The 12,632-nt window shown below is 37.7% G+C and overlaps 1 protein-coding gene across 10 annotated transcripts in view; it reads left to right on the plus strand.

The window, feature by feature from the left end:
- The window catches only part of HERC1 (HECT and RLD domain containing E3 ubiquitin protein ligase family member 1), a 204,735-nt gene that overhangs the window by 107,480 nt on the left and 84,623 nt on the right, over positions 1-12,632 (plus strand). For all 10 annotated transcript variants that reach the window (XM_074366366.1, XM_074366364.1, XM_074366363.1 and 7 more), the window contains 5 exons: positions 1,866-1,980; positions 2,069-2,189; positions 6,614-6,785; positions 9,117-9,429; positions 9,878-9,998. In XM_074366366.1, the coding sequence (XP_074222467.1) occupies positions 1,866-1,980; positions 2,069-2,189; positions 6,614-6,785; positions 9,117-9,429; positions 9,878-9,998 (842 nt within the window). The remainder of the gene's footprint in view (positions 1-1,865; positions 1,981-2,068; positions 2,190-6,613; positions 6,786-9,116; positions 9,430-9,877; positions 9,999-12,632) is intronic.

The following is a 12,632-nucleotide window of genomic DNA, read 5'->3' on the forward strand; positions in this document are numbered from 1 at the left end:
TTTTAAAAAATACATATAAACATAAGATGAATAAAAACTCACTGTATGGCTTTGTTTGCTTATACCTGAATAGTGGGAACAATAAGTAGTGCTTCGAATGAAATGACCATAACTTTAATCAGGGTGTTGTAAAAGGACACATTACTTTAAAAATTGCATAGGAGGGTAATACCTGCTAAATTTGAAACACTGCAAAGGTTACTTTAGCTTGCTTTTAAATTGAATATTAGCCTTCTTGAAATGGAGTCTTGTTTGATTTTAAATCATAGCAGTTCTCAGAATAGCAAGCAGTCCCTTGAAACAGATGATCTCTCAAGAATGTAATGTTCAGAAATTTGTACTGTTATTTTAGGATTCTTTGTGGGCTGTAAGATTTTCTTAAAATCTGGTATGTTTATATTCATTTTTTCACCAGTAAAAATGGTAAATCTGAATTTATTTTTTTATCTAGGCCTACAGAAATGCCTGGAAAACCAAGCTGTAACATTTTTATCTCTTAAAATAGGGGTTTTAGGAAAGGATTAAGAATAAATAAAGTTAACATGGGGCTTAATATTTTCCAAGGGTGTTTTTTGTTTGTTTGGTTTTGTTTTTAAGTAGCATGGTAAATCTGTCAAAGTAACAGAGTCTAGCAGACGTTCGGGAGTAGGGAAAACAAATAAGCCTCCCATCCCCACTTGAAATCTGCTGAATGTGCTGCATTTTTAAAGTACAGTGCTGGTATGCTGATTAACATGGAGCTAAAGAGAGCAGCTGACTAGTTCTCATCATCTAAGGCTGTGATTTGAATTTTCAGTTGCATGTACTCACCTCTGTCCAAATGTTGTTTCCTTTCTTACCCACTGAAATATACAAGTATTCACAGTATCTACTTTATGGCTTCAAATACCAGTCATGCACATACTTGACTAGTCTACTCCATATCTCCACTAGGATGTCTAGTAGAGAGTGTTCAGAACCACACTGCTGATTCCAGATACCTATCTCCCAGAGTGTTCTTCTTGTGGTCTTCTCTCAGTAAATGCCAGTCACATTCTAAATACGTTTGTTGTCATCCTTGACTTCTCTCATTTTCACATCTGACCCATCAACAGATTCTTTCAGCTCTGCCTTCAAAATACGTATGGAGTCTGATCACTTCTCACTACCTCCACTGCTACTACTTTGGTCTGAGCTACCATCATTGCTCACCTGAATTACTACACTAATTACTTCTGCTGTTGCTGTCCTTGTAGAAAGTTCTCTACTTGGCAGTTAGAGTGAGCCCTTTAGGGCACAAATCACATCATGCCATATCTCTGTTCAAAGCTTTCTAATGGACCTTCCCATTTCCCTCAGAGTAGAACCTAGAGGACTTTCAATGGCCTGCAAGGCCTCAGGTGATCTGGCCCCCAGACAGCTTTCTACTGTCTCCCACCGCTCCTGCACATGCACACTTTGCTTTGGTCACACTGGCCTCCTTGCACTCACCTCAGGGCCTCTGGACCTCTCTGCTAAACTGTAGCCTTCTCAGAGACCTTCCCAAACCAGCCTATGTAAAATAGTAAACCCTCATAGTACAGTATTCCCTGTTGTCCTTACCCTGCTTTATTTTTCTCCATAGCAATTATCTGTCATATTAATGTTTTTGTTTATTGTCTCCCCCTAACCCCCACCTCCCAACTAGAATATAAGTTCCATGTAAGATCTGGGGCTCAGTTTTGTTCATTGCTGTGTCCCTAACACAGTATGCAGGATCTAGTAGGTGCATTTGTTAAATAACTACTTAGGAAAATGATAAAATTCAGGTGTTTGATTACTAAAGCTATTAAAATTACCTCTGAACTGTTTTCTGTTAAATGTCAGTGCATCATTTTTATTTTCAGATTGGGACAGTGCAACTTTAAGTAATGAATCACTCCTGGACACTGTGTCTAGATTTGTTCTCGCAGCTCTTCTGAAACACACAAATTTACTCAGTCAAGCATGTGGAGAAAGCCGGCAAGTAACTTAAAACTATCCTCAGACAAATATTTGCTCTCATGATGTTAGAAATTAGGTAACTTTTCTATTTTGGTTCTTTATTTAGATATCAACCTGGTAAAAGCTTATCAGAAGTGTACCGCTGTGTGTACAAAGTTCGAAGTCGTTTGCTTGCTTGCAAGAACCTTGAACTTATTCAGACCAGGTCATCATCAAGAGACAGATGGGTAAAGTTGGAAATCAGTTAATTTCTATGTTTTTCTGCAAGTTGTGAGATACACCACCATATTGGTTTGTGTGAGGGAAAAAAAATTGTGCCTTAATTATTGCAGATGTTCAATAAATGTCAAATAGTTCTTTTTCTAGTGAAAAAATTGCATGAGTAAGCGACTGGGGGTTTATTTAACCCCACATTTATCAAGTATGATATGGCTGCTAAGAAAGTTTGTATATTCTTAGGCTGAACAAATAACAACAAATTGAATTGTCCAAACCATATGAAATATTATTCCTTTTTTTTATTCTGATCAGACCACATTTGAATTATCTTATTTGATCTGTAGTGCTATAACTTATAAGGGTTATTAGCAAACTACTTTGGATTGGTGAGGGTCTGAAAATCTTCTTATACAAAAACTGAAAAGTGTCAAAAATGTCTAGCTTAGAGAAGGAAAACAAAGGGGAGCTGCATGATAGCTGCTTTAGAAATACTTAAAGGGCTTCCATGTAGGAGAGAAATAAATGTGTTCCTTGTTATTCCAGAGGGCACAGGTAGGACCAAAGGGTAACATCTGAATGGAGAATCATTGTTAGCTGAAAATATGGAAAAAAGCTTTCTAATAATTAGAATTGTCTACCACTAAAGATAAAGATTATGAACTTCTATTAAGGATGTTCCAGAAGTAATTCTTGCAACAAAAATGAGATGATTTCTAAAGTGCTTGGTAATTCTGATAACATGATCCTGTAATTATGAGTATAGCCTGATACATCACCTTCGGAACTGCTTGCTTTGAAACTTCATGCTTGAGATGCTTTGCACTCCATTATTTAGATCTTAGGTTTTAAAAACCAAACTATCTCTACATTTGTATTATAGTATTCTTTTGGCTTTCACTGATTTAATATTTGTGGATCTGGCTATTTGTTAGTGACCTTGAAAGTCCATGAAGTGTATTAATTTACCATTTTGTTGAGGCTCAAATTTTTGAAACTCACACATTATGGCAATAAATACTTACAGATTGTGTGAGTCTGACTGCCTAGTATCCCCATCCGGCCACGAATAACAAAATAACTTTTAGTATGCATCTTAGGAAATCATTAAGAAATTTGTGGGAGAAATAATATACTGTTATGGTATTTGTGACTCTCTTAGCACCTGTTGTAAGGACTCTTTTCTCTGGATGACTGCTAGGTAGCATAGCCACCATGGGAAATAAAATTAACATTGTCCTTACCAGATTTCTAATTTTTGGTTTCTTCAGGAGCAAACAAAGTAAAGAAAAAAATTAAAGACAATACTGTTTATATAATTGAAATATTCTAAGAGAGTAGAACTTAAATGTTCTCACCACAAAAGATAAAAAAATGCTGTTTTGCTTGAAAATAGAATTCTTAAACATTTATTTTTTTTAACATTTTTTATTGAGTTATAGTCATTTTACAATGGTGTGTCAAATTACCATGTAGAGCACAATTTTTCAGTTATATACATGAATATCCATGTATTCATTGTCACATTTTTTTTTTGCTGTGAGCTACCACAAGATCTTGTATATATTTCCCTGTGCTATACAGTATAATCTTGCTTATCTATTCTGCATATGCCTGTCAGTATCTACAAATTTTGAAATCCCAGTCTGTCCCTTCCCACCCCCTGCCCCCTTGGCAACCACAAGTTTGTATTCTATGTCTGAGTCTGTTTCAGTTTTGTATTTATGTTCATTTAAAAATTTTTTTTAGATTCCACATATGAGAGATCTCATATGGTATTTTTCTTTCTCTTTCTGGCTTACTTCACTTAGAATGACATTCTCCAGGAACATCCATGTTGCTGCAAATGGCGTTACGTTGTTGGTTTTTATGGCTGAATAGTATTCCATTGTGTAAAATATACCACATCTTCTTTATCCAGTCATCTATTGATGGACATTTAGGCTGTTTCCATGTCTTGGCTATTGTAAATAGTGCTGCTATGAACATTGGGGTGCAGGTGTCTTTTTGAAGTAGGGTTCCTTCTGGATATATGCCCAGGAGTGGGATTCCTGGGTCATATGGTAAGTCTATTCCTAGTCTTTTGAGGAATCTCCATACTGTTTTTCACAGTGGCTGCGCCAACTTGCATTCCCACCAGCAGTGTAGGAGGGTTCCTTTTTCTCCACAGCCTCTCCAGCATTTGTCATTTGTGGACTTTTGAATGATGGCCATTCTGGCTGGTGTGAGGTGATACCTACCTCATTGTAGTTTTGATTTGCATTTGTGGGATAATTAGTGATATTGAGTGTTTTTTCATGTGCCTATTGCTCATTTGTATTTCTTCCTCGGAGAATTGCTTGTTTAGGTCTTCTGCCCATTTTTGGATTGGGTTGTTTGCTTTTTTTTTTCTTATTATGTCGTATGAGCTGCTTATATATTCTGGAGATCAAGCCTTTGTCAGTTTCATCGTTTGCAAAAATTTTCTCCCATTCCGTAGGTTGTCGTTTTGTTTTACTTATGGTTTCCTTTGCTGTGTAGAAGCTTGAAAGTTTAATTAGGTCCCATTTGTTTATTCTTGCTTTTATTTCTATTGCTTGGGTAGACTGCCCCAGGAGAACATTTTTGAGATGTATGTGAGATAATGTTTTGCCTATATTTTCTTCTAGGAGGTTTATTGTATCTTGTCTTATGTTTAAGTCTTTGAGGCATTTTGAGTTTATTTTTGTGTATGGTGTAAGAGAGTGTTCTAGCTTCATTGATTTACATGCTGCTGTCCAGTTTTTCCAACACCATTTGCTGAAAAGACTGTCTTTATTCCATTGTATATTCTTGCCTCCTTTATCGAAGATTAGTTGACCAAAAGTTTGTGGGTTCATTTCTGGGTTCTCTATTCTGTTCCGTTGGTCCATATGTCTGTTTTTGTATCAATACCATGCTGTCTTGATTACTGTAGCTCTTTAGTGTGGGTTCTGATCATCGTGGGTTTTGTCCAGCAAAAGTCCCACCGTGCAAGAACGAAATTACTCAAGACTTTATGAAGTCAAGAGAGTGAGAGGGAGCTGGAGACCAACTCCCCGAGCTCCTCCAAAGCTCTTGTATTTATTGAGAATAGTCAAACAAAAGAATCAAAGTGAAATACATCATAGGAATAAAGGGCGTGGTATACGTGCAGGGATGCAGGTCAGCAGTTTCAGTTCATGAAAAATAGAAACATTATAATCTTGATTTATACTTAGAAGGTTACAATATTGATAGTACAAGCAATTATTTTTAGCCTCAAACAATCATGAGCAAGGTTACAGTGTTCTGAATAACTGATAACGAAAACCCAGACCACCACAGAGTCTCCACACTATGATCAAAAATCATCTAAGCATGTGAAGCAGCCCACCTATTCCCAGCTAAGGGCTAAGTCACAGTTTTCTGTGAGCAAGAGCAGCCTACACTATCCACCTACGCCTGATAAGCAAAGCATGTCCTGCCGGTTAGGGCAAGGGATGAATTATGGTTTTCCATAAGCACAAGCAGCCCTGAATCTATGACCTCTAGCTAAGCAAAGCGAGCAAAGCATGTCTCTGCTTTTTATGGCAAAGAGACAGTTTGTAGCAGTTTTCTGCAGGCAAAGCAGCTTCAAGGCAACTAAGCTAAGTTCCATTGATAAAGTGGTGACTGGTATTGAGAGTTCAGTCTTTTTTGCTTTTAGACGTTTTACTTTGTATTAGCAGTATAATGACAAATATAGAAAGCATTGGTTTTGATTATACATTTTTTATGTATTTACATAAAGGTGAAAATACATAAAGGTGAGAATATGATTTGGTAAAAGCAATTATTACAATATCAAAGTTTGTTAACCCAAGTTTGTGCTCCCACACTGTAGTATTGTCTGAAGTCTGGGAGAGTTATTCCTTCAGCCTCTTTCTTTTTCTTCAGTAATACTTCGGCAATTCTAGGTCTTTTGTGGTTCCATATAAATTTTATTATGATTTGTTCTAGTTTTGTGAAATATGTCCTGGGTAATTCGATAGGGATTGCATTAAATCTGTCATACAGAGTAATAACAACACACACAACTTGAAGTGGCTAACTGGAATCAAATTTCATGTTCTTTAATTACCTTTTATACTTGGTGTCATACTCAATTCATTTTAAGTTGTATCTCTGGTTAGGAGTTTATAGCTGAATAGCAATATATATGAATCAATTTATAGTGTGACATTTTAATCAAAATACTGAGGAAGAGAGCATAGTTGGGTGTCTCTGTATGTATTTTGTGTGCATACATTCTTTCTAATCTTTACAGATTTATCCAGTGTATCTTTTGGGTTTTTGTAGTAAAATTCATGTGTTATTATTGTTAGCATTATTTTCCATGATAGAAATCAAGGTCTTAATGGAGTTTTTCAGAATTTTAGAAAAATATATTTAGTGTAGCTCTGATCGTTTGTTTAAGATCTCAGAAAATCAAGACTCTGCAGATGTTGAGCCTCAGGAGCATTCATTTACCCGGACCATTGATGAGGAAGCTGAAATGGAAGAACAGGCTGAACGAGAACGGGAAGAGGGGCACCCGGAGCCGGAGGATGAGGAGGAAGAGCGGGAGCACGAAGTGATGACAGCTGGCAGTGAGTACACCCATCCTACTTTACAGATACACACATGGCACTCTTTTTGGTAGCGCAGATGACTGGAGAAAAGAAAGGCAAACGTTTCTTTACAGTTTTTCTGAAAGGATCTGATGTTCTGTGGTGATCTGAACTTACATTAGCTAACATTTCAGCTCTTAAAACTGTGCTAGTTCCATTCTGAAGCTATTGGGTTGCATGTTTTGGGCTGAAAAGCTCTGGAAGCAGGCTTTTGGAAACAGTGCCTCTTGCACTGAGTCTCATTCATGAAATGATGCCCGTGGTTCATTGGATAGGGTCATTCAAAGTACGTTCCCTGGAGGGTACCAAGTTGTCCACTGGCCTGGCTGCCCCCTGGGTGGTGAGGAAGAGAGCCCTTTCTATGCCTGTTAGGGGAGCCCAATTACTTTCCATATGTAGAACTTTTAAAATGATAAATTTCACCCAATAACTGACTGCACTGCTGTTTTCAGTAGGGAACAAGAATATTATTGGCTAAGTGAACAACATTTTTCCTATTTTTATATTCCAAGGCTACAGATAGTTTTTAAATGTAATCATTCAGATGTTTAAAGAGAAATATCAAAGCTTTTAAACATTCGTTAGTATCTTTTGAGTGATTTCAAGTTAAAATGTATATTCACTTTGTAGCCTAAAACATTATGGCCAGCTATGCATTTGATATTGGGATTGTCTGTGTATTTCGATCAATTTGACACTTACTTATTATTGACTTATTTAACTTATTTGTGTTCTGCATACTTCTAAAAATGATTTTCAGGTGGCTCAAAACAAGACCAAAACCCATTAGAACAAGAGGAAAGAGACAAGGTCCAAATGGAGAAAAGGGAATTGGAGATGAAGAGGGAGAGAATAATTATATTTTTAAAACCTAGGCTGAGGGAACTTTTGCAGATGAGCTTAAGACTTAGTTTAGAAATTCCTGAAAGCAAAGACCAAAGGGGAAACACAGTAACAAAATATAACCTTCAATTATAGAAAAATGAATTACAATAGTTACCTGGGGAGTAATAATCTTTAAACCAGTTAGCACTTTTGAGTACTGTTTTTTATGCTGGGCACTGTGTCAAATGCTTTATATAGAATCCTCTCAGTCTTATGAGATGATTTTAGTATTACCCTATTCTAAAGGTGAACAAACTGAGGTTTAAGGAGACAAACCTCCTTAACTCCTGTGCCTAGGGCCAGAGTTAGTAGCAGCTGGAATTAGAACCAGGTCTGCCCCAAATTCCAGTAGTCATTCTCTTGATTACTTTGACTGATTTCCAGCTCTGGACTCTGGATTTGTTGCTTTGATTTTTCATAGAAATAAGGGTCTTTCAACAACAAAATGAGTATATTGTAATAATAATAGTTTGAAATATACACATCCTTTTTTAAAGATTATTCTTCCATATTGACAGATGAATCTAGTATTTTACTAACTTACTTGCCTGAGTTCCCATTAAGAATACCATCTTCACTCCAAATTTGAGCAAAAAATTATTTTCATATTGTGAAATAGCTACCCCTGCATCAGAACCTTGTTAAACCCACTGACTTGTGAACTGGGAAGGGCTGGCATTGGACATTCCTGGTGATGCCATTTGACTCTGGAGGCAATCTTGACCATATATCATAACCAGATTGTGTGCCAGCAAAGACTTTTAATGGTTGTGCTTATTTTTTAATGTGTTCAGAATACCACAAAGTGGAAGTGTTAGGGATTATATGGACTTTGGAAGGGAAAGGGGACTTTTCATTATAACTAATACAACTTAAATTTTGTCTGTTTATTTTGAAACCTGACAGTTTTCAAACCAAGGTCATGAACATTTCAGAAATAGGTGCCTAGTTATTTTTATTTAACCCAGTGCTTCTCAAACTTCAGCGGCCTTCATAATCAGCTGGAGGACTGGCTCCAACACAGATTGCAACCTCCAAGCCTAGAGCTTCTGATTCTGAAGGTCTGGGGTGGGCCCAACAATTTTAATTTCTAACGAGCGCCCAGATAATGTTGGTGCTGCTGTTCTGGGACCACACTTAGAAAACCACTGATTTAACTCATAAAAGCACAAATAGAATTAACCAAATCTAAATTCTATAAAGGTATGAGTATTTCCTATTGTAATTTTTATGAAAAGTTTAATAATATACATGTATTTTTTATATAATTTGAATTTAGTTACTACGCTGTATTTAATGCCTAAAAGTAATTTTTCCCTCTTTCGATAAGTTTTTGGTCCAAACTTTTTGACTATTTTTATTGTTATTTTCTTTGCTCTTCTCTCCCCATGTGTTAAGACCTTGTTTTTGTGTTGCATGTTACAGAAATCTTTCAGTGTTTCCTCTCAGCCCGTGAAGTAGCTCGTAGCCGAGATCGAGATAGAATGAACAGTGGGGCAGGGTCTGGGGCTCGAGCTGACGATCAACCTCCTCAGTCTCAGCAAGAGCGAAGGGTCAGCACAGACCTTCCCGAGGGTCAGGATGTGTACACTGCTGCCTGCAACTCCGTGATCCATCGATGTGCCCTGTTAATATTAGGAGTAAGTCCTGTGATCGATGAGCTTCAGAGGCGAAGGGAAGAAGGACAGTTGCAGCAGCCTTCCACAAGTGCCTCTGAAGGAGGTGCACTTATGACCAGGTGGGACTGACTAGAGTCTTAAAACACTTCTCTCCTCCTATGCGTTGAAATGGTTAATTCTCAAAATTTATGGTATTCTGAAATTAACAGACATGGAGGAGGAAATATAAATTGATATGGATGAATTTAAAGTAATGTGAAGAGTGATACTAATTCAGTCTGGAATATAAATTTCTGATTTAATGAGTAGGCACAATTTTTCATACATATAAACAACAGTAGCTGAGAAACATATGAAGTTATTTGCATATCTCTGTGATTTAGTGGCATGGAAGTTTTTCTGATGTAATTGATAAGGACTTGGTGCTTAGACCTAAGAGTCAGGATTTTCCAGCAACAAACATAATTACTCCTCACTGTGTGTTTTATCTCTGCTGCTAGTTCCATTCAATTTTATGTTCACTAACAGTCCCAAATTGAAAAACTTTTCTTTGTGCATGTGAGACAGGAGTGAAAGTCTTACTGCAGAGAGCCGGCTAGTCCACGCAAGTCCAAATTATAGACTGATCAAATCGAGGAGTGAATCTGATTTGTCTCAGCCTGAATCAGATGAAGAGGGTTACGCACTGGTAGGTATACCTAGATTCAGTAAAGAAGTATTTTTTTTTATAGATACACAAGGCTTTGATTAGAGTAAGTAATGCACATTTGTTTTAGACATACAAAAATTTTTTTAAAATGAGGTAACTCTGTTGCATAGACATTTATCATTTGTATGTTAATGACTCTCAGATTTCTATCTTTAGTTCTGATTTCTTCCTAGACTCCAAATTCATCTATCTGACTCCTTGATGAACATTCTGCCTGAACGTGTCAGGTGACCACCATCTTAACCTATCCAAAAATAAACTCATCTTTCTCCCAAACCTCTTTTCTCATATTCCCTATCTTAGTAAGTGCTACTATTAACTACCCAGCTGGAAACCTGGGTTTGTCCTTAACTACTTTTTCTTAATTCCTGGTCCCTGAAACCTCACTCTCACAGTCCAATTAGTCAAATCTTAAAAATTTTACTCTTAATATCTTTCTCATATGTCCTCTCCATCCCTCCTTCCATTGCTCTTTTTCAAACTTTCCTTCTCTTTTGCCTGGTCTAGTACAGAAGCCTCCAGACTGGTTGCCCCATCTGTCTTGTGCCTACCTTCAGCATTTCACTAGAATAATATATCGAAAATACAAATCTGTTTATATCTCCTTTACTTAAAATCTTTCAGTAACTCTCAGTTACCTGTCAAAAAAGCCTCAGGACTTGGACTGCAGGCATTTAAGGTAAAAGTCAAATAAATGAGATGCTGATTTATACAAGAAGTAGGAAGTAAGGGGTGCTGTAGTGTGATGGGTAAAATAAGTTATAAAATGGAAACTGTCCAAGAGACTGCTTCTATGCGAATAGTGTTGGACTTGGGATTGATAGCTGAATTTTCATTTTGGCTGTTTCTCTGCCTTATGTGTGAATCTGTATGTGCTACTTGACCTCTCTGGGCGTTAGTGTGATATATCCCATGGTGTGATATGAAGACTTAGTGTCCCATGGTGTGATATGAGGATTGTTGTGCCTGTGGTAATGTGTTAGACTTGGCTTCTACTGCTGAAGAGCTTTGAGACCTTGGTCATGTCACATGACAGCTCAAACAGAAACTCAGGTCTTTGTGGACTGAATGATCGATAAGATCCATTTTAGCTCTGAAATTCCTCTTGTGTGAATTGAGAAAATGGACATGAAAATATTTTTGAGAGTGTAAAGTGCTACATAAACCTAAAGCTATTGTTAAAAAGAAGTTTAAAGGAAGCATGAAAGGTTCCTCCTCTAAGGAAAGTAGAACAGTGTTTTCAAGCAGGTTTCATTGTGTTTTTGTTTGTTCTTCCTCCTTTCATTCTTCATTCCCACTAGTATCTCTTTGCTCACAGTTCACGTTCCCAGTCTTGTAGTCTACCGAGATTCCTCTCTGTCCATTTATTTTTCCAAGTTGGTCAGTCTCATTACCCAGTCTCCCAACCCTTTGCTAATTTTATAGCAGATCATGTCAGTTCTCTACTCAAAGCCGCCAATGACTGTACTCTCCCTCAAAGTAGAAGCCTCAGTCTTTCCAGGGCCCGTAGGACTGCATGTGTCCTGGTCTCACTCCTCTCTGATCTCCCTGCTGCTACTCTCTTTCTGCCACAATGACCCCTTGGCTCTTCCATGAACATACCACACAGCTTCCCCATGGGGCCTTTACGTGGCTGTTTCTTCTGACTGGGATACTATTGTCTGCAGGCAAACTCTCTCACTGCAGGTCTTGATGTTACTTTTTCAGTGACTCCTACCCTGACCACTCCATTTAAAATTGCAGTTTGCCCTCCTCTCCAGGTGTTCACTCCCTCTCCACCTTGCCTTGCTTTGTGCTTTTTTTCCCCCCACAGCACATAACATTATTTATTTACTATATTTATCAGTTTCTGTTAACCTACACCAGAATATAAGCTCCCCAAGGACAGAAATTTTTTGCTGTTTTACCCACTATTGTATCCCAAGCATCTACAGTGCATGGCACACAGTAGGCAGCCATTAATTTTTTTTTTTTTTGTAACAAATGAGTGTCTGTCTGATCTATTTTGGTGAAATTTCTGTGCCTGTTTGTTCTTTCTACTGTTTAATTCAGACCCTTGATACCTTTGCCTGGACTGGTAGTTTTCAAACTGATCTCCCTCCTTTTTCCAGTCTTTCTCCTTCAGGGCTGCGCCCAGAGCCAGAGCTCTTAAAAACACAAACAAGAAGAACACCACCAAAACACCCGCTAGTCATGCCACCTTCCCACTTAAAAAAACTCAGAGACTCTGCACTGCCTACCTAGAAATCAGATTCTGGAAAACATTGCCTGCCTGCTTTTGAAGTTTTCCCCTGCAGTAGTCTGCATTTTTGCCATAGTAGTCTGTCTTCCAGACCCCAAACATATCTGTTGAGCCTCTGCTCAAGCATCATTTGCCTTAAATGTCCATCTTCTGGGTTTTGTTGTTGAAGTTCTGCCTCTCTCTTAAGGACTGGTTAAAATGTCAACTCATGCGAAAACTTTCCTAAGATTACTGACTGCAGACTTAAAAAATTGCACAACCTAAACGTTGAGAGCTGTATTTTATTCAGTGGGCATTTCTGAGGGTTTCAGCCCAAGATACAGCCTCTCAGATAGCTTGAGAGACCTTTCTGAAGAGGCAGGGGAGAAACC

This window comes from Camelus bactrianus, chromosome 6 (genome assembly GCF_048773025.1).
Source record: "Camelus bactrianus isolate YW-2024 breed Bactrian camel chromosome 6, ASM4877302v1, whole genome shotgun sequence".
In the NCBI taxonomy this organism is placed as follows: domain Eukaryota; kingdom Metazoa; phylum Chordata; class Mammalia; order Artiodactyla; family Camelidae; genus Camelus; species Camelus bactrianus.